General features: G+C 48.4%; 1 protein-coding gene across 1 annotated transcript in view; it reads left to right on the plus strand.

Annotated features, from left to right (window-relative positions):
• Positions 1-1,885: 1,885 nt before the first annotated feature.
• SPMAP2L (sperm microtubule associated protein 2 like) overlaps positions 1,886-25,504 on the plus strand; it is a gene marked incomplete at its 5' end in the record, with an annotated part of 43,507 nt that continues 19,888 nt past the window's right edge. The window contains 6 exons of the mRNA XM_081845935.1: positions 1,886-2,035; positions 4,909-4,948; positions 7,015-7,045; positions 11,966-12,025; positions 15,033-15,158; positions 23,280-23,417. Of these exons, the coding sequence (XP_081702061.1) occupies positions 1,886-2,035; positions 4,909-4,948; positions 7,015-7,045; positions 11,966-12,025; positions 15,033-15,158; positions 23,280-23,417 (545 nt within the window). The remainder of the gene's footprint in view (positions 2,036-4,908; positions 4,949-7,014; positions 7,046-11,965; positions 12,026-15,032; positions 15,159-23,279; positions 23,418-25,504) is intronic.

The following is a 25,504-nucleotide window of genomic DNA, read 5'->3' on the forward strand; positions in this document are numbered from 1 at the left end:
TCTCTGTAAGACAGGGTGGTTTTTGGTTTTTTTAGTGGTGGTGATCAGTGTTGCATTCTTTGAACTCAACAAAACGTACATCCACTTGCCTAAGGTATCCCCTGCAGTATGTAGAAACCTTTGCCTTATTTTTGGGTAGCCCCATTTTGCTTCCAAACTGATAGGCACCCAGCCACCTGAGTTAGATGGTGTTGTTGAACCGTGAAAACAAAATGTTATAGTGTACCCTCCCTCCTACAAGGTGTCCCTATTTAGGGTTCCAGGCCATTTCCTCAAGAGCATTCCTACATGCACACACCATTTCTCCCTTTCCCAGCTGTTACTGCACATTCTACAACTACCCTAAATCAGTATTTTTGGTTAACCGCTACCCTTAGGTGTTTTTTTGTTTTATTAAAATACATTTGCTGTTCCTGCAAACTTCGAGGTTACCCTAAATATGCCGATACCTCCCTCTTGTTTCTCTCTGCCTCCTTGTTGACTCCAGTCCTGTCAACATTCATCACCTGCGTTTGCTGTCAAGTTTCATCAGCTTTTGATGGAATGGAGATGACAGATTTGTATCACTACACGTGTTAATCATCTTATCAGTGCTGTGTCAGCATATTAATCCCCACTGCAATTATATATTTTTATGTAATTACCACTACCTCTCTTTTTTGCATTTTGTTTCCCTCTGACATGCTTATTTTTTGCCCAACCCCTTCACAACTTTGTGTGTGTATATATGCCTGTCAATTTAGGATTACATTTCATGCATCTGATGTTTGAGACTCCATTCCACAACAGCTTATGCCGTAATAAATTCCATAGCCTTCAAGGTATCACAAGACCATTTATTGTTCTTGTCTCCAATATCATTTCTCATCCCCTATGACCCCATCTGTACTATATCCTATCACTTTAAACTGTTATGGCTTCCCCCACAAAATCCTGGGCAGTGTGGGTTGTTAAGGGTGCTGAGAGTTTGTTAGGAGACTCCCACTTCCCTCAGAGAGCTATAGTTTCCGGAGCAGTTTAGCAGTCAATCTCTTCCTAGGAAACTGGGAATTGTAACTCTTTGAGAGGAACAGGGGCCTCCTAGCAACTCTTAAAAAGTAGAGACATCACCTTGCCAACAAAGGTCCGTATAGTAAAAGCTATGGTTTTCCCACTAGTGATGTATGGAAGTGAAAGCTGGACCATAAAGAAGGCTGATGGCCGAAGAATTGATGCTTTTGAATTATGGTGCTGGAGGAGACTCTTGAGAGTCCCATGGACTGCAAGAAGATCAAACCTCTTCATTCTGAAGGAAATCAGCCCTGAGTGCTCACTGGAAGGACAGATCGTGAAGCTGAGGCTCCAATACTTTGGCCACCTCATGAGAAGAGAAGACTCCCTGGAAAAGACCCTGATGTTGGGAAAGATGGAGGGCACAAGGAGAAGGGGACGGCAGAGGACGAGATGGCTGGACAGTGTTCTCGAAGCTACCAGCATGAGTTTGACCAAACTGCGGGAGGCAGTGGAAGACAGAAGTCCCTGGCGTGCTCTGGTCCATGGGGTCACGAAGAGTCGGACACGACTAAACAACAACAACAAGCAACTCTCAGCCGACTTAGCACACAGTACTTCCCAGAACTCTTTGGAGGGGAAGCCATGGCAGTTTAAGTGGTATGAAAGTGCTTTAAATGTCTAGTGCATACGGGGCCTATTTATATGGCTATTTATACACTCTCATTTACTCAGCATCCAGTGTGCCCCCCCCCACTGTTTCGGGAAGGATCAGAAAACATCCATCAACCCCTTTATAATATTCAACACAAAGTCATGTAATAGCAGCAGCACACAGTTGCAGACTAAATAGGAAATGGCGAGGGGTTTATAGAGATACCATTGGAGGACGAAGATGGCAACGTTACTTAGCCAGCTGATTCACCCGTCTCTCCTGACTCATTTGAACCGGTTCCTGTCTCCTTTGGCGCAGCCCACCAGCACCTTTTCTGTTCTTGAGCAGCTTGCATTTATTTCAATGAAACACAATACGGAGACAACGCTGGTGCAGCCTTTGCCAAAGCAGTACCAGATGTAGCCCAAAACATCTGGTGGGCACTCAAGTTGGGAAGGGCTGCCCTTGTGGATTGTACCGATTGTTCCCTCCCAGAACATGGGAGCAAAATCAAGGCGTGGGGGTCCTTGAAACTGAACTGAAAGCCTGCACGGGGTGGAGAAAAATCTCTTATTTAATAAAGCCCCAAAGCTATACAGTGGTACCTTGGGTTAAGTACTTAATTCATTCCGGAGGTCCATTCTTAACCTGAAACTGTTCTTAACCTGAAGCACCATTTTAGCTAATGGAGCCTCCTGCTGCCGCCGATCCGCTGGAGCACGATTTCTGTTCTCATCCTGAAGCAAAGTTCTTAACCCAAGGTACTATTTCTGGGTTAGTGGAGTCTGTAACCTGAAGCGTATGTAACCTGAAGTGTATGTAACCCGAGGTACCACTGTAATGTCAGGGAAAAGGGTCCAGCCTAGTGATTCTCCTCTCATACCATTTTATGTGCAGGAAGGTTTATCTGTGAGGAAGGAAGCATTTCCACATGCACCTTCATATTAACATACACGCAAGCACCACTACAGTTGACAATAATTCGGTCGATATAAAATCAAGAGCATCTTCACCCAGTATCCTGCTTGTGCTCAAACCTTCAACATAGCATGCAAATCCAGCTAGCCAAATGCTATGCTATGCACAAGGTCAACATTTGTCCCCAGTTGGACCAGGCTGAGCAACGTTGCTACTGGGGGGAGGGTAGAGCAGTAATGGCTCTAGGTTTTGGGGAGGTGCATTCAGCAAGATGACTTTAGTTGGTGAAGGGGGGGCTCTTCCTGCGTGCTTGCCCTTTCGCCCTGGGCCCAACCCCCAGCTGCCAAGGGGTCAGTTTCCATTGCAACATCTCTCCTTCGAAGAACACGTGAACAGGGAGTGGGAGCAAGGAGGAGGGGCAAGGTCAGGAGACCCTGGGGGTCTACCATGTCTGATGCTGACCCTTGAAGCAAGCATCATATTCACTCAAAAGTTAATAGGTGCTGACATGCTGTGCAAGAAACTTGCCCTCCCAATATGGTTACAGTTGGCCGGATTTAGGTTTGATGAGACCCTAAGCTACTGAAGGTAAAGGTAAAGGGACCCCTGACCACTAGGTCCAGTCGTGAATGACTCTGGGGTTGCGGCACTCATTTTGCTTTATTGGCCGAGGGAGCCAGTGTACAGCTTCCAGGTCATGTGGCCAGCATGACTAAGTCGCTTCTGGCGAACCAGAGCAGCGCATGGAAACACCGTTTACCTTCCTGCTGGAGTGGTACCTATTTATCTACTTGCACTTTGACGTGCTTTCAAACTGCTAGGTTGGAAGCAGGGACCGAGCAACGGGAGCTCACCCCGTGGCGGGGATTTGAACCGCCGACCTTCTGATCGGCAAGTCCTAGGCTCTGTGGTTTAACCCACAGCACCACCCGCATCCCACTACTGAAGGTAATGGGGCCCTTTATGTGTCCAGCTGTCCTTTGTCAACAACAAATTGTCGCTGTTTTTTGTATTGAATATATGCTATATGGTCATTTATGGACTGAATAGGTATCTAAAGCCATTTGTCCATGCAGAATGTAGGCACCCTATAGAAATGAGCAAACCAGTGATATTTTAGGGAGCAGGCTAGCAGGTGGGGCCCATTACTTGCACCACAGGAGCCTACACAACACAAAACACTGTTGCTGTGTGTAGGTTTTATTTGTTTTTTTATCTTATATTTTGGAAATGTACATCCAGTTTTTCCCCCCTTTAAATTTTTTTGGGGCCCCCAAGAGAGTGGGGCCCTAAGCTATCGCTTGTTTAGCTTATAGTAAATCCGGGCACTGGTTACAGTACATGTTTTAAGTTGAAGGCAAGTCATGCTCACTTCAGTGAGGCTTCCTTGGGAGGTTTTTAAGGAGAGCTCGGATGGCCATCTGCCATGGATGCTTTAGATGAGATTCCTGTATGGCACGGGGTTGGACTAGATGATCCTCAGGGTCCCTTTCCAACTCTTTTTCTGATTCTATGTGTAAGGTCATAACTGTTGTCTTTGTCCATGGAGTTTTCTTGGCAGGGATACTGGAGTGGCTTGCCGGTATGGAAGTGTAAGCTGGACCATAAAGAAGGCTGATTGCCGAATAATTGATGCTTTTGAATTATGGTGCTGGAGGAGACTCTTGAGAGTCCCACGGACTGCAAGAAGATCCAGTGGCGTAGCGTGGGGGGTGCAGGGGGGGCCGGCCGCACCGGCCGCAACATCTGGGGGTTAGGGGGCGCAAATCCACGGGTTAGGGGGCGCAAATTACTTGCCTTGCCCTGGGTGCTGACAACCCACGCTACGCCACTGAGAAGATCAAACCTCTCCATTCTGAAGGAAATCAGCCCTGAGTGCTCACTGGAAGGACAGATCCTGAAGCTGAGGCTCCAATACTTTGGCCAGCTCATGAGAAGAGAAGACTCCCTGGAAAAGACCCTGATGCTGGGAAAGATGGAGGGCACAAGGAGAAGGGGACGACAGAGGACAAGTGTTCATGAAGCTACCAGCATGAGTTTGACCAAACTGCGGGAGGCAGTGGAAGACAGGAGTGCCTGGCGTGCTCTGGTCCAGGGGGTCATGAAGAGTCAGACACGACTAAACGACTAAACAACAACATTTGTAAGGTAATCAGAGAAGATAAAGCAGTCGGAGCGCCCTCTGGGGGCTGGCTAAGCGCATGGCGGCCAGTGCAGAAAGCCCCGCGGGAGCAAGGGCTAGAAGCGCGTGAGTCGCTGGTTACCCGGGCAACCGAAACAAACAGGGGCGCGCCGGCAGAGCGCGTGCGTGTCTTTTCTCTCTTTTTTGCAGCGGGGAGATCTAGAAGAGGCGCCTTCAGTGCAGGATGGTGCAGGCAGAGGAAGGTGCGTGAAAAGAAGACTCCGCAGAGCCACACTTCCTTCCGGGAGAAAATTCTGGCACCTGTAGGAGTTTGCCTCTGCGCATATGCAGAGTGCATATCCTCTCATAAGAAAGCAACGTTGTTTGGGGAAAAAAAACGGCTTAAAGGGGGTGTGATTTGTGAGCATGTGCAGAGCGCCCTCTGTTTCCGACGGGAAGCAGCTTTCTCAGCCAATCGCTGCGAGCAGGAGCAGAAAGTTCCCTTCTCTTTTTGGAAATATTTCCGTTTTATCGGAAGGAAAGAAGAGTACAACGGAAACAATGTGGGAGAGAAAGAGACCACCCCTATTGAAAAGTGGTCTTCCCCGCAGAAAGCCATCTGCATTCAGCAAACCTGGCTTCTGTAAACCTGCAGTTATAGGGGGGAAGTGGGGCAGCTTGGCGCTGGCAGGCTGGTGTTTGTAGAGGAGGGAATGAGATACCTTTCACTTTCTTTCCACTTCTGTCCAGGATGCTACTGAGAGCGAGCGCCAGGGTAGTGGCCAGATACAAAAGAAGACAATGTCCTTGTAATACTTGTGCAGAAGTAATAATAATAATAATAATAATAAGGTGCAAGTCAGGGACGCAGGTGGCGCTGTGGGTTAAACCACAGAGCCTAGGACTTGCTGATCAGAAGGTCGGCTGTTCGAATCCCCGTGAAGGGGTGAGCTCCCGTTGCTCGGTCCCTGCTCCTGCCCACCTAGCAGTTCGAAAGCACGTCAAAGTGCAAGTAGATAAATAGGTACCGCTCTGGCGGAAAGGTAAACAGCGTTTCCGTGCGCTGCTCTGGTTCGCCAGAAGCGGCTTAGTCATGCTGGCCACATGACCCAGAAGCTGTACGCCGACTCCCTTGGCCAATAAAGCGAGATGAGCGCCGCAACCCCAGAGTCGGTCACGACTGGACCTAATGGTCAGGGGTCCCTTTACCTTTACCTTTACCTTGAAGGTGCAAGTCAGGCAATCCAAATCCTGTCCCATGAAAGTTGTCACTTCTCATTGTATAGAATTTCTAAAATAAAAACAGCAGTCTCATCCCAGTATACCTGAAGGAGCACCTCCACCCCATCACTTAGCCCAGACACTGAGGTGTACCTTCGATGGTCTTCTGGCAGTTCCCTCACTGCAAAATGTGAAGTTACAGGGAACCAGGGAACCAGGCAGAGGGCCTTCTCGGTAGTGGCTCCCACCCTGTGGAACACCCTCCCTTCAGATGTCAAGGAGATGAAGAACTACATAACTTTTAAAAGACATCTGAGAAGTTGTGAAGTTTTTAATGTGTTATGTTTTATTATATTTATTATGGGTTATTGGGTTGTTGTTTTCATTTTGATTATATATTTTGTGGTTTTGTGTTCTGGTTTTGTTCTGTGAGCCGCCCTGAGACGTCCGGGTATAGGGTGGCATATAAATTCAATAATTAAATAATAAATAGTAATAATATATATGCTAAAACAAAACAAATTCCTTCCAGTAGCACCTTAAAGACCAACTAAGTCAGTTCTTGGTATGAGCTTTCGTGTGCATGCACACTTCTTCAGATACACACTGTAAGTCGCCCAGAGCGGCTGGAGAAACCCAGCCAGATGAGCAGGGTATAAGTAATAAAATTATTATTTTTCTTTTATTTATATCCTCCCTATCTGACTGGGTTCCCCCAGCCACTCTGGGCAGCTCCCAACAGAATATTAAAAACACAATAAAGCATCAAACATTAAAACCCTCCTGATTTCATCTGGTGTAGGTGTATCTGGGGCAGTGTGTGAATTCAAAAGGTAGAATTGCATTCTGACAGTGTACCCTGGTTCTCATTCCGATACCCTGATATTCAAGGGAGAGGCTGGGTTGCCAGCAGTCTGCAACACACAAAATGCCAAAGCCATCGCTTTGCTGGAACAAAGTAACCTTTAATTAGGTGGGAAAACTCCTTGTTAGTTAAAAGTCAGTGCACAGGGAGCATTTGTTCTGTATGTAATTGCCGGTAATTTGAGGTTTGAGTGCACAGGTTGCAAACATTAAAACCCACCTGCTCTTTCTGCTTCCTTTACAGTTTCTCTCCCTGGTTTTCAATCAGGTGAAAGGTAAGAGAGAAATTCCAGGGCCTCTGTGGTTATTTGCTCCAAATTCTGTAACCATCGCTCACTTTCTCCTTGACTGCAGCTTCTTAGACAAGCTTTCTGCTGAGTGTGATTTTAATTGTTGCTTGTGACACGCATTTTACAATATACGGCCTGCAAGATATTTCAGCAACCCTAGAAAACAAAAATGAGAGGAGAGCAGAACTCACGCATTATAACCCCACCTGTAACTTCTACATATTAATGACGTTGGGCAAAGGATATGAATAATGATTTCACTTTTTTTCTTTCCCAACAAAATCTTACTCGATGCCTGTTATTAGGAATATATTGTTTTTCAAGTTGAGCCCTCCCAATCCACTGTTGCACCAACCACAAAACTCGTGGCACCTTAAAGAGTTTTAAAGCCTTTATTTACATTTGTATCCCATCTCTCCTCCATAGAGCTGAAAGCAGAGTTATCTGGTTCTCTTTTCCCATTTTATTCTCATCTGAAGGGAAGATTAGGCTGAGTAGACACAGTCACTCAAATCTCTTCATGGCTGAGGGGGTCTTCCCAGTCTGTTTGGATGCTCTAATCCAGAGTTTCCCAAACTTGGGTCTCCAGCTGTTTCTAGACTACATTTCCCATCATCCCTGCCTACTGGTTGTGCTAGCTTGGGAGTTGTAGTCCAAAAAAATAGCTGCAGACCCAGGTTTGGGAACCCCTGCTCTAACCACTGTACCATTATCAAAGTAAGAAATTTATTTTTCGATCTGTTAAGAGCTGGTCCCTGCATAAAGGAGAGAGACACTGTAAATTTTTGGACAGGGAGGAGACCTGAGTTCAAAATCCTGCACAGCCAAGAAACTGGCTCCCAACCTACCTCTCAGGATTGTTGTGAAGATCAAATGTGGGTTGGGACAATATGTGCCTATCTGTGGTCCTTGGAGGTTGGCATTAAAACACGAGTTTTTGTGAACTGGAGTTGCCAGCTCTTGCTTGTAGAAGCTCGTGCTACAATGTTAAGGTGCTACAGGTTTATTTCGTAGAATTGCAGAATTACAGAGTAATAAGGGACCATGAAAGTCATCTAGTCCAACCCTTTGCAATGCAGGAATCTTCCCCCCCCCAATGTGGGGCTTGAACTCAATATTCTTGGGAGGAAATTGGGATGGTGCGGGGGTGGCTGATAGGTACAGTGATGGAATGACCCGTGAATTGGCAGGTCTCATAGGAACCAGCTCTGAGCCCGACTACACAGTGTCGTACTTTTCCAGTGAAAAGCAGCGCCAAGTTTTCCCTGGAGGTTTTTAAGCAGAGGATGGCCATCTGTTATGGATGCTTTAGCTGAGATTCCTGCATTGCAGGAGGTCACCGCCGGATTTGCGTATAAGCTAAACGAGCTATAGCTTAGGGTCCCACTCTCTTGCCCCCCCCCCCAAAAAAGGAAAAAGCAAACTGGATGTACATCTCCAAAATATAAGATAAAAAACAAATAAAATAAAACCTACAATTATTATTTCATGTTATAGCAAGTTTCTAGAGACTAGGTTATGAGTCTTTGTAAATTGTGCTTGTAAAGGAACTTTTGTTATTGCCAAATGCCAATGTGTTTGCATTATTCAGTTTGTCATGAATAAAAAATCATTTTAAGTTAGAGCTTAATAATTATTTCACTATTAATGTACTTCTTCTTAATTGTATTTCAGATCAAAAATTACTTTGATAAAATACATATTTTCTTATGTGCAAATGGCTTTAGATACCTGTTAGGTCCGTAAATTATCATATAGCATATATTCAACACAAAAAGCAGCGACAATTTGTTGTTGACAAAGGACAGCTGGAAGTATAAAAGGCCCTGTTACCTTCAGTAGCTTAGGGCCTCATCAAATCTAAATCCGGCCCTGCAAGGGCTTGGACTAGATGCCCCTCGAGGTCCCAACTCTACAATTCTGTGTTTCTACATAAGCCAGGCTTTGACTGTTCAGAGTTCTGAAAGCTAACCTGGAGACAGGCAGAGGAAACTGAAGGGGACTGTAAAGTCTCTGTACGCATCTCTCCACCTATTATTCTGCGCTAATCTGTGTTTATCTCTCCTGTAGCAGCTGATTGTCCATGGAGGTGGGAGGAGGGACAAAGGCAGGTGATGATACTGGCTATGATACTAGATTTTCATTGGGGTGTAGTCCTGGGGAAGAATGCATATGACAAATAGCAAATAAACCCGGGAGGGCTTCCTGTATCAAGCAAGAAAAGGGTGTGTCGGAATTCTCCTGTCAAAGTAATTATTTGGCAGTATGTTTAGGTTTGGCTCTTTTCTAATGCACTCCCTCCCCATTTACACTGCCCCACATAAGAAAACAAGAACGTCTGCAGATAAATTCAGTGGGGCTTACTCCCGGTTTAGTAGGCGTATTGCAGCTTTACTTTCTCTATTATGTATTTCAGGCTGATAGCTCAGTCGGAACCATAGCTGTCAACTTTTCCCTTTTCTTGTGAGGAATCCTATTCGGAATAAGGCAATTTCCCTTAAAAAAGGGAAAAGTTGACAGCTATGGTCGGAACAGTTTAAGACTCTTCGTCTGAGGGTTATGTGTTCGAGCCCCACCTTGCAGGGTGTTGGGCCTCGAACCCACAACCCTATAATTCTAGGATTCTATACTCCTTAGTAACATTCTAGGACCGCCTGTGCACCTGGGCCCAGTCACAAAAACTGCTTTATATCTTTCAACTTCTAGGTGTTGGATTTTACAGCAATGATGGAAGCAAACCTGGAAGCAAATCAGGAAGGAATAGGAAAAAGGTATCTGTTTACATACAGAGTTTTGCAGCTACCTTGGCCAGTTTTGTGGTTCTAGATTACCCCAGTCTGTCATTACTAGCATGTCAACAATCTGTGCTGGGATCGCCACACAGTTTCTGCCTGACTGGGCTATGTACAGCCAAATATCTGGCTAGAGGGCGGCCAGCAAAATAGGAGCCTGGTCACCTGCAAATCCTTTGGAGAAAGTTGACTGTAGGAAGGGTTTTTTTTTAAAAAAAAAAACATGCTGGGATCTGTGGGAGATAGAACCACAAAACTCAACCATAGCTGGGTCTTAGTCTCTAGTTGGGACTGCCTGTACTTTTGCCTTGTGTGCTTGTTGGTGTTTAGTCGTTTAGTCATGTCTGACTCTTCGTGACCCCATGAACCAGAGCACGCCAGGCACTCCTGTCTTCCACTGCCTCCCACAGTTTGGTCAAACTCATGCTGGTAGCTTCGAGAACACTGTCCAACCATCTCGTCCTCTGTCATCCTCTTCTCCTTGTGCCCTCCATCTTTCCCAACATCAGGGTCTTTTCCAGGGAGTCTTCTCTTCTCCTGAGGTGGCCAAAGTATTGGAGTCTCAGCTTCAGGATCTGTCCTTCCAGTGAGCACTCGGGGCTGATTTCCTTCAGAATGGATACGTTTGATCTTCTTGCAGTCCATGGGACTCTCAAGAGTCTCCTCCAGCACCATAATTCAAAAGCATCAATTATTCGGCGATCAGCCTGCCTTGTGTGCTACAGATGTGCAATATCAGCCTCTGTGATTGATAGACGGTCTCAATTACAAGGAAATCCTAGATACTTGATTTCCCCACCTTGCCAGGTCAACAGCTACTCTCAGCAAGACTGTGGGATGGGCAACACCCCACCCACACCAGGTCTGGCCCCTGACTGCGCTGTACTTAACTTCCCTGCCTTTTTAACAAACTGCTGAAAAGGGAGGGAACGCAGAGCTCTCTCATTCTCTCTTCCTCTCTTGGTATTTACTCTCCTGCCCCTGTCTGTCAAGAAAACATCATCATAAGCCCGGCTTGGTTGGGAGGCTGTTTTGCTTATAAAAAGTGCCTTGGCTTGTCCTGTCTTGACGAAAAGGCCTATTGCCTCAGGTGCAAAGGTGTCTCTCAATGAAGCCTTTGCCTAGGAGCAAGTTTTGTACATGACGGAATGACTTTGGAGTTCAAATGTAATTAGCTAAGTCCATTAGCAGGTTTTTTGGTGGTTTTTTTGCATCAAATGAACATAATAACCTGTCATCTTCTTGTCAGTTTTCTGTAAACGTTCTCAAGGTAGAGCAGTAGGAACAGGGAAATAGGAATACACGAACCCCAAGACTCTAGCCTGCTTCTGGAAATGCAAATAATAAAAATAAAACAGAATAAGCTCTTTGACTGGAATTCTAATAAGAACATTTTGCATAGACTGTCTGGTGTTCTGATCCCAAACATTTGCACTGGTATAATATGCTTGCAAGGGACGCAGGTGGCGCTGTGGTCTAAACCACTGAGCCTCTTGGGCTTGCCGATCAGAAGGTCAGCGGTTTGAATCCCCACGACGGGGTGAGCTCCCGTTGCTCGGTCCCAGCTCCTGTCAACTTAGCAGTTTGAAAGCACACCAAAAAGTGCAAGTAGATAAATAGGTACCACTCCGGCGGGAAGGTAAACGGTGTTTCTGTGCACTGCTCTGGTTTCGGTGTTCCGTTGTGGCAGAAGCGGCTTAGTCATGCTGGCCACATGACCCAGAAAAACTGTCTGCAGACAAATGCCTGCTCCCTCGCCTGTAAAGCGAGATGAGCACCGCAACCCCAGAGTCATCTGCAATTGAACTTAACTGTCAGGAGTCCTTTACCTTTTTTTAATATGCTTGCAGTCTTGCTTGCCTGGGTGGAGGTCTCTGTGTGTGGAAATGCCTGGTTTTTGCCTGGTTAGAATGTGGGAAATTGTACAAAGGTAAGAGTCACATCGTTCACCACACTGACTTTGGTTTCTGGCCACACTCGCCATGTGGTGTCCCAGAAAGGGAATGCGGAAAAGAAAGGTTTCTTATCCCTGGCAGGGAACTTACACTTTATGCACGGTGGTTTTATCCACCTATGTGTTTCTTGTTTGTTTTGCAACTGTACAAGTTTTCAGTTTCAGGTTGGAAGAGCTTGCAAAACCAAAGGAGATCAAAGACGTGTGGAACTTTTCCCGGTAAGATTGTGTGGCTTCATAAAGGATGTGAATCACAATAAGAATTATTCGCATTTGGCACCTTAACGTGCTCATTGTCATAGGCCTCATCCGCATTATACATTTAAAGTGGTTTCATACTACTTTTATTCCCTCAAAGAATTCTGGGAACTGTGGTTTGGCCTCACAGAGTCCCCTGGGAAGAGGGATTGAGCATTAAGACTTGTTCTTCAAAGTGAGGGGAATGTGAGGAGAATATGGGTCTCCTAACTTCTCTCAGCACTCTTAACAAACAAAGTTCCCAGGTCTTTGGGGGAAGCCATGATGGTTGAAAGTGGTATGATAGTTCTTTAAATGTATAGTGCAGATGGAGCCTTAGCTGCTGCATTATCTTATGACAGACTTGTACTAAAGACCGATATTATCAGTTCCATATTTTACATTATTAGAAGTTGAAAGCAAGGACAGGCTTGTGGAGTAGAGGTCCCAAATATTTTTTCTTTCTGTATACAGTGGTGCCTCGCAAGATGAAAAGAATCCGTTCCGTGATTCTCTTCGTCTAGCGGTTTTTTCGTCTTGCGAAGCAAGCCCATTGACAGCTTAGCGGATTAGCGCTATTAGCGGTCTAGCGGCTTTTAGCGATCAGCTGTTAAGCGGCTTATCAGCGGAACAGCTGATAAGCGGCTTAGCGGCTTAGGAAAGGGGGGGGGAGCGAAAAAAAACCCGCGGGAACTCGCAAGATTTTTTCGTCTTGCGAAGCAACCCCATAGAGAAATTCGTTTAGCGAAGCGCCTCCAAAATGGAAAACCCTTTCGTCTAGCGGGTTTTCCGTCTTGCGAGGCGTTCGTCTTGCGGGGCACCACTGTATTCTGGATGGGTAATGAATTTTGGAGAAAATTAGATTGGAGGAGGTGGTCTTGTTTATTGGGTAGAATATTATTATTATTACATGATCTAGAGATAATTTGGGAGGAGGCAATTGAAGGAGAATCAAACTGATCTGGACCAGGATCTGTTGAGAATTGAATTGGAGATAAATGAACTGATTGGGTGATTTGGAGTAGGGTGTAAATTAATTGAATATATGGGCTGATTTGAAAGGCAAAATAGCCTGCCTCCTGTGACACTTAAAACCTAAATCTGCTTTTATATTTATTTATTTATTTATTACATCAATATCCTGCCTTTCTCCTTCATGGAACTGAAAGTGCAAGGATGCTGCCCCATGGACCTTCAAACTGTGCCCTTGACTCAAATTTTTAACAGTTATATAGCCTGGTGTATTATGGGTAGCTCGAAAAACATCAGAAGATGGATCACGGGCTATTTGAAAAGATATTTAGTGGTCCTTTTGACTATATTTGAAAGTGCTGGTCACCATGGTTACAGCATTTCGGCATTTTGCTTTGGAGTGAAAGCAAACTCACTTCACTTCAAGCTCACTTCGGTTGGATTGCTCCAAAGTAAATACAGTGGTGGAGGGACACGGGTGGCGCTGTGGGTTAAACCACAGAGCCTAGGACTTGCCGATCAGAAGGTCGGCGGTTCGAATCCCTGCAACAGGGTGAGCTCCCGTTGCTCGGTCCCTGCTCCTGCCAACCTAGCAGTTTGAAAGCACGTCAAAGTGCAAGTAGATAAATAGATGCCACTCCGGTGGGAAGATAAACGGTGTTTCCATGTGCTGCTCTGGTTCGCCAGAAGCGGCTTAGTCATGCTGGCCACATGACCCGGAAGCTGTACACTGGCTCCCTCGGCCAATAAAGCGAGATGAGTGCTGCAACCCCAGAGTTGGCCACAACTGGACCTAACGGTCAGGGGTCCCTTTACCTTTACCTTTAAGTACAGTGGTACCTCAGGTTACAGACGCTTCAGGTTACACACTCCGCTAACCCAGAAATAGCACCTCGGGTTAAGAACTTTGCCCCAGGACGAGAACAGAAAGTGTGCGGTGGCGGCAGCGGGAGGCCCCATTAGCTAAAGTGGTACCTCAGGTTAAGAACAGTTTCAGGTTAAGAACGGACCTCCAGAACGAATTAAGTTCTTAACCCAAGGTACCACTGTACACTGAGAACATAAGAACAGCCCTGTTAGGCCCAGTCAAAGCATCTTGTTCTCACAGTGGCCAACCTGATGCCTATGAGAAACCCACAACTTGGAGCCAAGCACAACAGTACCCTGCCCGGTTGTGATTCTCAGGAACTGGTGGCCTCCCAAGGAATATAGGGTTTAGGACTGGGATACTTGAAAAGCAGTGCCCCAACGCCATGTCTTCTCTGAGACAGTGACCAGCTTAGAATTTCCTTTTTGTCTGACTCCGTCATTGTTGACATTTTTGCACCTTCTGGCTGTGAGCACAAGGCATTGAGACCTGAATTCTATTTCTGCCTTTTCCCTTGAAAGAATTTTTGGTTTTACTTTAAAAAAAAAAAAGAGATTTTTCTTTTAATAGTACAGTGGTACCTCAGGTTACATACGCTTCAGGTGACATACGCTTCAGGTTACACACTCTGTTAACCCAGAAATAGTGCTTCAGGTTAAGAACTTTGCTTCAGGATGAGAACAGAAATTGTGCTCTGGCGGCGCGGCGGCAGCGGGAGGCCCCATTAGCTAAAGTGGTGCTTCAGGTTAAGAACAGTTTCAGGTTAAGAACGGACCTCCGGAACGAATTAAGTACTTAACCCAAGGTACCACTGTATTGCTTTTATTTCCTGCTCTTAGCTGTCTCAAAGATCTTATAAGGTGGACAGAAAGTGTGGGATATATGTATAAATTAATGGTAGCCAGCCAAATCGGTGAACCACAGCCATCAAATGAATGACCTCCCGTTGTAAAATCACCGCTAATCAGTTTGCTCCTAGAAAGTCAAAGATCTTTATAGATGATTTCGGGTGAGAACAACTATAACAACATACGTGTGTGTGAGTGATTTGCGTAATATAAGAATAGATGCTTAATGTGATAACCTATGGTTGTGTGCAGGAGTTTCTAACCATGGTTTGAGTGGCACTTTTGTTTTTATTCGCAACAGTAAGTTAGTCTGGGGAAACCAAGATACGATATGGCCCCTTTCCTCACGTGCTCTGATGTGTCGGCCAACTTCAAGAGTCTTAGGCCTGGCAAAACCCAAGAAACTAGATGCAAATCTCCCGCGCAGGTTTGTCATTCTTACTTTCCGTCATTTAAAAGCATACAGGAGCTGAGTGGGTTCAGGCCAAAATCAAGGATTGTACTTCTCATTCCCTGCAGAGCTTTGGATCTGTGCTTCCTGAACAGCAGCTTCCCAATCTGTTCATGGCAAGCCTCTTTTGAAACCATAATCATAATAATTTATTATTTATACCCCGCCCACCTGGCTGGGTTTCCTCAGCCACTCTGGGCGGCTCCCAACCGAATATTAAAAACACAATACAGAATTAAACATTAAAAGCTTCCCTAAACAGAGCTGCCTTCTGATGTCTTTTGAAAGTAAGATAGTTGATTATTGCCTTGACATCTGATGGGAGGGCATGCCACAGGGTGGGAGCCACTACCAAGAAGGCCCTGTGCCTGGTTCCCTGTAACCTCACTTCTCACCGTGAGGGAATCACCAGAAAGCCCTCGGAGCTGGACCTCAGTGGAAGGGTGGGATATGATGATGGTGATGATGATTCCTTGCTATATGGCATGTTAGACTGCTCAGCAAAGAAGCAAAGCTATACATTTAAGGCAGATGTGGGGAAACTTGGGACCACAGCTGAACTACAAGTCCCATCTGCCCCATCAAACATAGTCAATGGCCAGGGATGATGGGAATTGTAGTTCAGCACCATCTGGAGCACCAAAGGTTCCCCACACACAATTTAATGGCTTCCATTTGGGACGGTGCATACTTTGAAATGCATCTGTGATGGTGCGAGACAAGGAGGCTGCTGTATCGCCTCCTGCTTATTCCCTGCGCTGAGACCTTCTCCCCTCTCCAGCACCCACTGTGACAAGCAGGACTCTAGGTGTGCCACATGGCAGATGGAGTGGGAGACAGACAATACGCTGTGGGTGTCAGTATGCCTTTGAGCCGATGCCGACAACTGGGCTCAATATCTGGATCTGCCCTGTTAAGTTGTGGGTTGACATAGCCGACGACACAGCGATTTCTCCAAGTAGCTCTTTATTTCGTAAGCTGGAATAGAACTGACTGCAAACAGCTCAGCCGGCCTGCTTTTATAGGCAGCCGGCATTCAACATTGTAACAACAACAGCCCAGAGTTCCCGCCTAAAATAACTGACGTGGACCTGAGGGAAAACTATCTACAGACCTGAGTGAAAACTATATACAGTATCCCCCTGCTGGCCCAGGGTGAAACTTCACTACATAACACCCCTCCCCACCGAGATAAGGCGTTAGTTACAATCGTAATGGTTTCCTTATATACAGCACTACGCGTAATGGTTCAATTAGGCACAAAAGCATATCGGTTACATTTCCCATACTTAGACCAACAGTGATACATGTCCAACAACATAGTCCTTTAAATAAGTTGGGCGCTTGGAAACTCTGCCAGACCGCCGGGGACTGGTAGCCAAGTCCGGAGGGCCACACAGTTCTTGCTGAGGCTGTGGTGCGACCCTAGGTGGCGTTGGAACCAACTCCCCTGGATCCACTGCTGTGGGTGGAGTCTCCGCAAGTGGAGTGGTCTGAGTCTGTGGTATGTCTGGCAGACCCTCTGAAGCGGCTCGGTTCGGCTCCACGCTGGCAGTTTGCGAGGGAGGTGTAGGTGGGGCCTCGCCATCTGTACATGTCTCTTCTGGAGCCGCAAGCGCAGTTGGGGGCACCTCGGTAGTGTCCAAGTCCCCAACCCTACGCCTAAGCTGGTCTATGTGCCGTCGCCACAAGCGTCCGTCTTCGAGTGCCACCTGGTACGAGCGAAGTCCAGTGACTCCCACTACTGTGGCTGGCACCCAAGGAATGTCCCCCACATAGTTCCGGGCAAAGACCTGGTTTCCTGGGACAAATGACCGTGGCGCGTTGGCACAGCCTGGGGGTTCAGCCACGGCAAAGTCCGGGTGTAGCCGGTCGAGCGGTGACCTGAGGCGGCGGCCCATAAGCAGTTCAGCAGGACTCCTCCCTGTGGCCGCATGAGGGGTGATGTGTTGCACGAACAAGTATTCGGCGACCCGCTCATGCCAGTCTCCCCGGTCCAGGCGCGCCAGTGCCTCTTTTGCCGAGCGCACCATTCTTTCCGCTTGCCCGTTGCTGGATGGATGAAAGGGTGCCGTTAGGCATGGCGGATGCCCAGTCCCAAAAGATACCGCTCAAACGTGCCTGACGTGAACTGTGGTCCGTTGTCAGAGACAAGGACATCAGGACACCCATGCGTTGCAAACAGGCCTCGCAGCACCCGGATGACAGCTTCGGTAGTGGTGGAGGGCATCAGGGCGACCTCCAGCCATTTGGAATAGGCGTCCACCACTACCATAAAGGTCCAGCCGTGAAAGGGGCCAGCCAGATCGATGTGCACCCTCGACCAGGGTGTCTTTGGGGTCTCCCAGGTGTGTCCCTTAGCTGCCGGTGGTGCAGGCCTCGACTCTTGGCACGCTTGACAGGCGGACACCCAGGCAGTGATGGCATCGTCCATATTAGGCCACCAGACGTAACACCGAGCCAACGCCTTCATTTTGACAATTCCCGGGTGGCCAACGTGCAGAGCCTCCAGGATGCGCTGACGGAGTCCCTGGGGAATCACGACGCGGTCTCCCCACAGCAGACAGCCGTGATGAGCTGAGAGTTCATGTTGCCTGGTTGCGAAGGGCTGGAACTCCGATGCAAAAGGCCCTTGTGGCCACCCCCTCCACACCCAGTTGAGCACCCGGCTGATGGTGCGATCCTGGGCAGACGCGGAGGCCACAGTGGCAGCCGATACAGGCGCTGCCGGAAGATCCTCAATCAGAAGGAACGATGAAGCTGGAGCCGGGTCTTCCACAAATGCTGGAAGAGGGCAACGGCTGAGGGCGTCGGCATGGCCCATCGATTTTCCCGGGCGATGGATGAGCCGGTAGTGGTAGGCAGCCAGGAAAACAGTCCATCGCAGCATGCGTGGCGAGAGGACCGGTGGAGTTGGACGATCACCGGCGAGGAGGCCCAGGAGTGGCTTGTGGTCAGTGATGAGGTCAAAAGTCCTGCCATAGAGGTATTCATGGAACCTCTTCACTCCAGCCACAAGTGCCAATGCCTCCTTGTCGAGCTGGCTGTAATTCCGTTCCGTCAGAGATAGTGTCCTGGAAAAGTAGGCGAGCGGTGCTTCTCTTCCATCTGGAAAACGGTGACTAAGGACAGCACCGATGCCAAAAGGTGAGGCGTCGCAGGCAAGGACCAGCGGCCTGGATTCACTGTACTGTACCAGCACACTGTCTGATGAAAGGAGAGCCTTGACCACGTTGAAGGCCGCCGTCTCCCGATGACCCCAGGCCCAAGGCGTCTTTGTACTAAGGAGTCGGTGAAGAGGCTCAGCCACTGTGGCTTTGTGGGGCAGGAACATGTTATAAAAGTTCAGCAGCCCCAGGAATGCCTGCAATTCCGTCTTGTTCTTTGGGGTGGGGGCCTGCTGGATAGCGCAGATCTTGGATGTGGTCGGGTGAAGGCCGGAGGCATCGATAAGATAGCCCAGGAACTCTACCTGTGGAACGGCGATGCCGGTGACTTCCAGGCCGAGGGCATCAAACCAGTCTAGCCCTAGGAGGCTTGGCCGCTGACCTTCGACCACCACCAACCGGAGCAGGCCCGAAAAATCCTTGAAGGCAATCCGGAACCGGCCAACGCCTACCACGGGAATGTCATTTCCCTGGTAGTCTCTCAGGTGTACGCGGTGAGAGTCGAGTTGCCTTTTGGACACTCTGGGTACCAGTCTTTTGATGGTGCTCCACGACACGATGGACAGGGCAGACCCGGTGTCGATCTCCATGTCACATGGAGCTCCCTCAATGAGCACCGTGACGTTCAGCTTGCGTCGCGTAGGCGAGTCGGTTTGGCCAATCGTGGTTCCAGACGGGCAGCAGCAGTTGGTGAGAGCGAAACAACTTTCCTTGGCAGACTGGAGTGAAGACTTGGACTTGCGAGTCGATGAAGGGGGGGTGTCAGACGAAGCCGATCGGCAGACCTTAGCGATGTGGCCCCTTCTGGAACACTTCCTACAGATGGCGTCTCTGAATCGACACTTGGCACGGGAATGGTTGCCTCCGCAGCCGGCACATTCCGGTTGGCCCTTGGACTTCTGTTGGAACTTCCTGCGCTCCCGCTTTGTCTGGTGCACGTCATCGTCTTCACTGGAGGATGCCTCATCACTGCTGGCCTCTTCGTGATGCACCGGAACTGGCTCCCTAGCAAGACGCGGGCTGCTGGACTTGCGGATCTCCTGGGCGGAGTGTTCAGCAGCTTCTGAGGCCACAGCCTCCTCAATGGCTTTCTGTAGCGTGAGGTCTGGCTTGGCGAGGAGACGCCGTTGCAGCTGGATGTCCCGGACCCCGCAGACGATTCGATCCATCAGGGCATCGTCTAAGTCTCGGAACTCACAGTGCATTGCAGCCTGTCGCAGGGCGGTGGTGTAGTTGTTGATTGACTCCCCCTCTGCCTGGTTCCGGTGGTAGAACGCATGGCGGGCAGCAATCTTGGACGGCTTTGGTGCGTAGTGGTTGCGGAGCTTCTCTTGGATCGTGTCCCATGGTGTTGCCTGGACTGCTTCAGGCGCAACCAATGCTCGGGCCATCTCAAACACCTCAGGCCCACAGAGGCTGAGGAATAGGCCCCGCTTCCGATCCTTTGATACTGCTGTCAGCTCGTTGGCTTGGAGGTAGCAGTCGAACCGAGCGAGGTAGGAGTCCCATGATTCAGAGGCTGTCGCAAACGGCGGTAGAGGCACAAGTGAAGCCATGATTCCGATGCCGGCGTGAAGGGCAATGGATGGAACACCGTGCTGTAGCCAGAACAGTCAGCTCTGAATTGGTTTTGTCCAGTGATTTCGCTCAGTGATTTCGCTCTGTGATTCAGCTCAGTGATTCAGCTCAGTTCAGAGGCTGGCTGCATCTGGCTGTGCTCTGATGTCCATCCATCCCATCCTCGTCGCCAGTGTTGTGGGTTGACATAGCCGACGACACAGCGATTTCTCCAAGTAGCTCTTTATTTCGTAAGCTGGAATAGAACTGACTGCAAACAGCTCAGCCGGCCTGCTTTTATAGGCAGCCGGCTGTCAACATTGTAACAACAACAGCCCAGAGTTCCCGCCTAAAATAACTGACGTGGACCTGAGGGAAAACTATCTACAGACCTGAGTGAAAACTATATACAGTATCCCCCTGCTGGCCCAGGGTGAAACTTCACTACATAACATGCCCCAACTGGGCTAGGCGACTGGAGCACTTCCAGAGACCTTCCACTCTTGGAAATCAGGTCTAAGTGCCCTGGACCCACAACTGTCCATTGTGAGCACCAAACTCAGCAGAGTATGAACAGCACGGAAGAAAGCTGTGAGGCATAACTTCTTTTATTTCTAATAGCTACTGCAAACTACAAACTAAAGAGCTACTGGCTTGCATGAGTGTTACAGCTCTCACTCAGCCATCTAATCTCTACATAGATAACACACAAACTACCCACAGAGTCAGGCAGGAGCGGAAGAAGTGAGGAGCGGTTTCTGCCCCCTCCTTTCTGAAAACATCAGGAGATTCTTGCAATGGGAGGGGGTGAAAATATCAACATGGGGGAGATGGGTAGCAGAAAGCTACAGCAGCTGGCAACCCACATCACACCGCTGGCAATAAGTGGTGCTGCTGTTTTTGGTGTTGCTTCTGAGATTGGATTGTTATGCGCTGCTCCAAGACCATACCTGCAGTGGCGAAGGAAGCCGCTCAGGCACCTGGGGCGAACCACCCATAGGGGCGAGGCGAGGGTGGGGCGCACCACGGGGCCTCCGGAGTCTGCCTGCCTCCTCTCACTCAGCCGCCCTACAGCGGGGGGGGGGGGGGAGGCAGCGGGCAGACTGTTTGGGCAGCGCGGAGCCTGCATGTACCCAAGCCACTGCCTCTCTCCCAGGAAAGATGAGTGGCTCAGGCATGCTGCAGACCACGTGGTGAGTGTCACCCGACATTTTGTCCCCCCCCCAGTGGTGACACCCAGGACGGCCTGCACCCACCGCAACCCCCTTCCTCCGCCCCTGCGTACCTGTATCAGAGAAGTGAGGTTACAGGGATCCAGACAGGGGGCCTTTTCAGTAGTGGTGCCAGCCCTCTGGAATGCCCTCCCTTCAGATGTGAAGGAAATAAGCTATCTTATCTTTAAAAGACATCTTAGGGAAGTTTTTAATATTTAATACTGTATTGTTTTTAACACTAGATTGGAAGCTGCCCAGAGTGGCTGGGGAAACGCAGCCAGATGGGTGGGGTATAAATAATAAATTATTATTATTATTATTATTATTATTATTATTATTATTATTATTAAAACTGTCTTCATGGCAATGTCCTCTTGCCAGTGCCTTAGAATTCCCAGGATTCTTTGGGGGGGAAGTCCTAACAGTGATATAACCCTCCCAATATATATTTTGCAATGAAGCCTTGCCCCAAATTGGCCACTGCTTTCCCCAAGTGTTGGCCTCCTATTAATATCACCTTCCAGCGCTGCAAAGGTGCCTCTCTAGGTGAAGTGAAGAAAGTCCAGCGTGAATTATTATTCACAGCGTAAATAATAATAAGGGCATTCAATATTAATTTTGGTTCTCTGTCAACAACTGGCAGGCAGAAGGGAGAGATCATGAAAAGGGTGTCGCCATTATTCTTGGTTGCCAAGAGATCTGACTCACCAAGCAAGCAGCTGTTTGTGCTGGAATTGCAGGATGTTTTAATTTGAATTCCAGGACCAACATTGGGGCACTTTTGACTGCCAGCTCCTCAGGCACAGTGGAACAATTCATGGAATGATTTAAGCACAGTCTTTATAGTGCTGTGGGTTGAACCACAGAGCCTAGGACTTGCCGATCAGAAGGTTGGCGGTTTGAATCCCCGAGACAGGGTGAGCTCCTGTTGCTTGGTCCCTGCTCCTGCAAACCTAGCAGTTCGAAAGCACGGCAAAGTGCAAGTAGATAAATAGGTACCGCTCCGGCGGGAAGGTAAACGGCGTTTCCGTGCGCTGCTCTGGTTCGCCAGAAGCGGCTTAGTCATGCTGGCCACATGACCCGGAAGCTGTATGCTGGCTCCCTCAGCCAATAAAGCGAGATGAGTGCCGCAACCCCAGAGTCGGCCACGACTGGACCTAATGGTCAGGGGTCCCTTTACCTTTACCTGTATATAGTGCATATTCCATGCCTTTGTCTTGCCCCCTAGATTCCTGTTTGGGGCAATAAATATCAACTACAAGTGAATGTGTGCATATAGAACAAGTGTTGTCATATCAATGGCAGTGTGTGTGTGTGTGTGTGTGTGTGTGTGTGTTGCTTTTCAGAGGGATACAGAAGTAGTGTGGAATATGCTGATGGCACAGAATTCAGACTCCTAATAATCTTACCCCCCCCCCAAGAAAATTTCTAGCCAAGATGGCTATATGTTTTTTCAATGTGTAGGACAGTGATGGGGAACCTGTTCCACTCCAAAGGTTGCAAAGTAAGGGTTTTGGGGAGTTTGCAGGCAGGCACAGACCATACAATACCTGTTTGGATGAAATGACAAATAATAGGTTGCTGCAAACCAGAACTGGAGAAATCACTGCATGCAATGAGAGGAGGAAGGAGAATGAGGGAACACAGAAGTCCAAGGTCCGTTGTGGCTTCTTAATACAGTGCCAGCCAGTTTGGCACTATATCTGAGCAGAGATTCCTAGAAAAGCAGCCTTTAATAAATTGCCACGATTCCCTTTTAAGAGGTTGTGTGTCTTTAATACATCTGTATTAAACTTGGATATTCTTTTAAATCAATACACTTTTTAAAAAGTGGGATTTTTTTGTTTTGTTAAAATAACCATTTAAACTCCCTGTTCCCCCAAATGATTTTTTTAAAAATCCACAATGGTAGAATGGAGAAGGCTAGCCTAGAACCCTTCTCTTTCTGGATGGTGCAGTTGTTCATATTAATCATAAGAAGAAGCCCTGGGCTCCTTTGGGGGGAAGGGAGTGGGATATAGATATAATAAATAAAATAAAGAAACCACGACGTAGAACCAGGATGAATAAAATAAGGTAGAACTCACACTTTTGACTTGCTGTTTGAATTAATGCCAAGCTCTGCCTCACCTCCACTGACGCCTTGCGGTTTCTTCAAGGTCCATCCATTTGTATAGTTGTGGCCGTTCGTCTGAGATCTGGCACCGCCCTCCTGGATTATATTCTATAATCCCGAGCCAACGGATATTACACCTAGCAGAACCTAGAAGATGCGCAGAAATGTACCTGAAACAAAGGTGAGAGACTCGTGCTGCCAAGTGTGTTGATTGCTGGGCTGCGTGTAGGTTTCCAACACAGAACTCGTTGAGGATCAGCTTTCCAAGGAAGGGTGAATGGTTTTCTTAAAGTGTGTGCTGAGATTCGAAAACAAAGCCTATTCGCACTCCCCACCACAGAAATGTGGGAGTTGCCTTCAGGATGGTGTGGTCCCACAACACACCTGCAGAGTGTTTGGGAGGGAACCATGTTGGAGAGGCCATTGATCTGGTTCCTCTTCACATGAATTGCAGACTTCTTCTCAGGCAGACAGTGTTTACATGGGAGGAAACTATATACATATTTCTCGCTCTATAGGACACACCCGACCACCGGACGCACCTTGTTTTAGAGGGGGAGAACAAGAAAAAAAAATCTCCCCCTCTCTGCTCAGCGCTCCCTGAGCTTGTGGGGGGAAGCGCCATCCTCAAAGACCAGGTCGGGGAGCAGCGCAAAGGCTGTGCACAGCCTTCCCACTGCCCCCCCGAGCTTGTGGGGCTGGCGCTGGGGGGAAGCACCGCCAGCCTCAAAGATCCCTGAAGCCTTCGGAGCACAGCGTAAGTTCCCACTGCGCTCCTCAGGCTTCGGGTTCCTTTTGCTGAAGCCGGGAGAGTCTTGCTCTCCCCGCTTCAGCAAAAGGAACCTGAAGCCTCCGGAACACAGCGGGAACTCGCACCACGCTCCGAAGGCTTCAGGCGGCTATCCCTGAAGCCTGGAGAGCGAGAGGGGTCGGTGCGCACTGACCCCTCTCGCTCTCCAGGCTTCAGCGAAAGCAACGCGAAAGGAGTGCTCCCTCTGCACTTCGGAGGCTTCGTGTTGCTATCGCTGAAGCCAAGGAGCCTGCATTCATTCCATAGAACACACACACATTTCCCCTTAATTTTGGGAGGGGAAAAAATGCGTCCTATAGAGCGAAAAATATGTCCCATTTACACCACAGTAGTAGCTGCCATAATGTCCGTGGAAAATTGATCTGTGCCTGGAGTCTTCCTAGCTGTTCTAACTTGCCATCAGTGCCCAGGCATCAGAAGCCCATATGCACAGCCTTCGTAGCACCTCAAGAGCTGCAGCTCTCAAAGAAAACAATGTGTGTCTGAAAATGGGTAGAGGAAGGGCTATATGCACTGATCCCGACTCACGATATGTTGACATTAGCTGCTCATCTCTCTCTGCTGCACTTCAAACTGCAGTCGTTCAGTGTTGTTCACATCAGAGAAAGGGCAAGGATGCAGCGGCAGAACAAGCCGATTGGGCAGCTGGGGCGGCGCGCATGCCCTGCACCCAAGGGCAGGGCCAGCTGCCCGTGGGGTGGGGTGAGCCGGGACAGGACGCTCCGAGGGGTCTCTGAGGAGTCTGCCTATCTCCTCCCACTTCGCTGCCCTACAGCTAAGGGGGAGGAGGTGGGCGGACTGTTTGGGGCAGCGCAGAGCCTGCGGTGCCCAAGCCACTGCGTCCCTCCCAGGAGAGACATGTGGCTCGGGCGCGTTGCAGGCCCCGCGGTGAGTGCCGCCTGGGATTTTGTCACCCCCCTCAGTGGTGACACCCAGGACGGACTGTCCCCCACCGCCCCCCTTTCTCCGCCCCTGTAGGGATGTTGTCACCGTGATGCACACGGACATTTTTTGTTTCCCTACCCCTGCAAACAGCAAATCACCACTCGGAATTCCTACTCGTGAAGCTCTCATCTGTGCTTTTTCTAATGAGATCGAAGATGGTTTGAAGTGTGTGGGGGGGGGGGAGCATCAAACAGCAGTATTTGTCAAGAAGCAACAGGATCAATAGAGACCGCACTAGACAAGAATTTCAAAAAGCACGGGGGTAAATACAGAAAATACTTCACAAAACAGTGCCCTAAATTACATACCTGGACTTGTTTCGATTAATGTCTGCAGGAGACTTTGTGGGTATTTAAGATATAATTAGAAAAATCTTAATAATTATTCATAAAGGAAACAGTTTGTAAGAAGTAAATAAGGAGGCCAGATACAGGATAAAGGAAGTCTTTTATTTGGTTGTTTGTATTGTTGTATGTTATGCTTATTGTATGTTATGTTCACATTTAATGAGG

This window comes from Podarcis erhardii, assembly GCF_964252035.2.
Source record: "Podarcis erhardii genome assembly, chromosome: 17".
In the NCBI taxonomy this organism is placed as follows: Eukaryota; Metazoa; Chordata; class Lepidosauria; order Squamata; family Lacertidae; genus Podarcis; species Podarcis erhardii.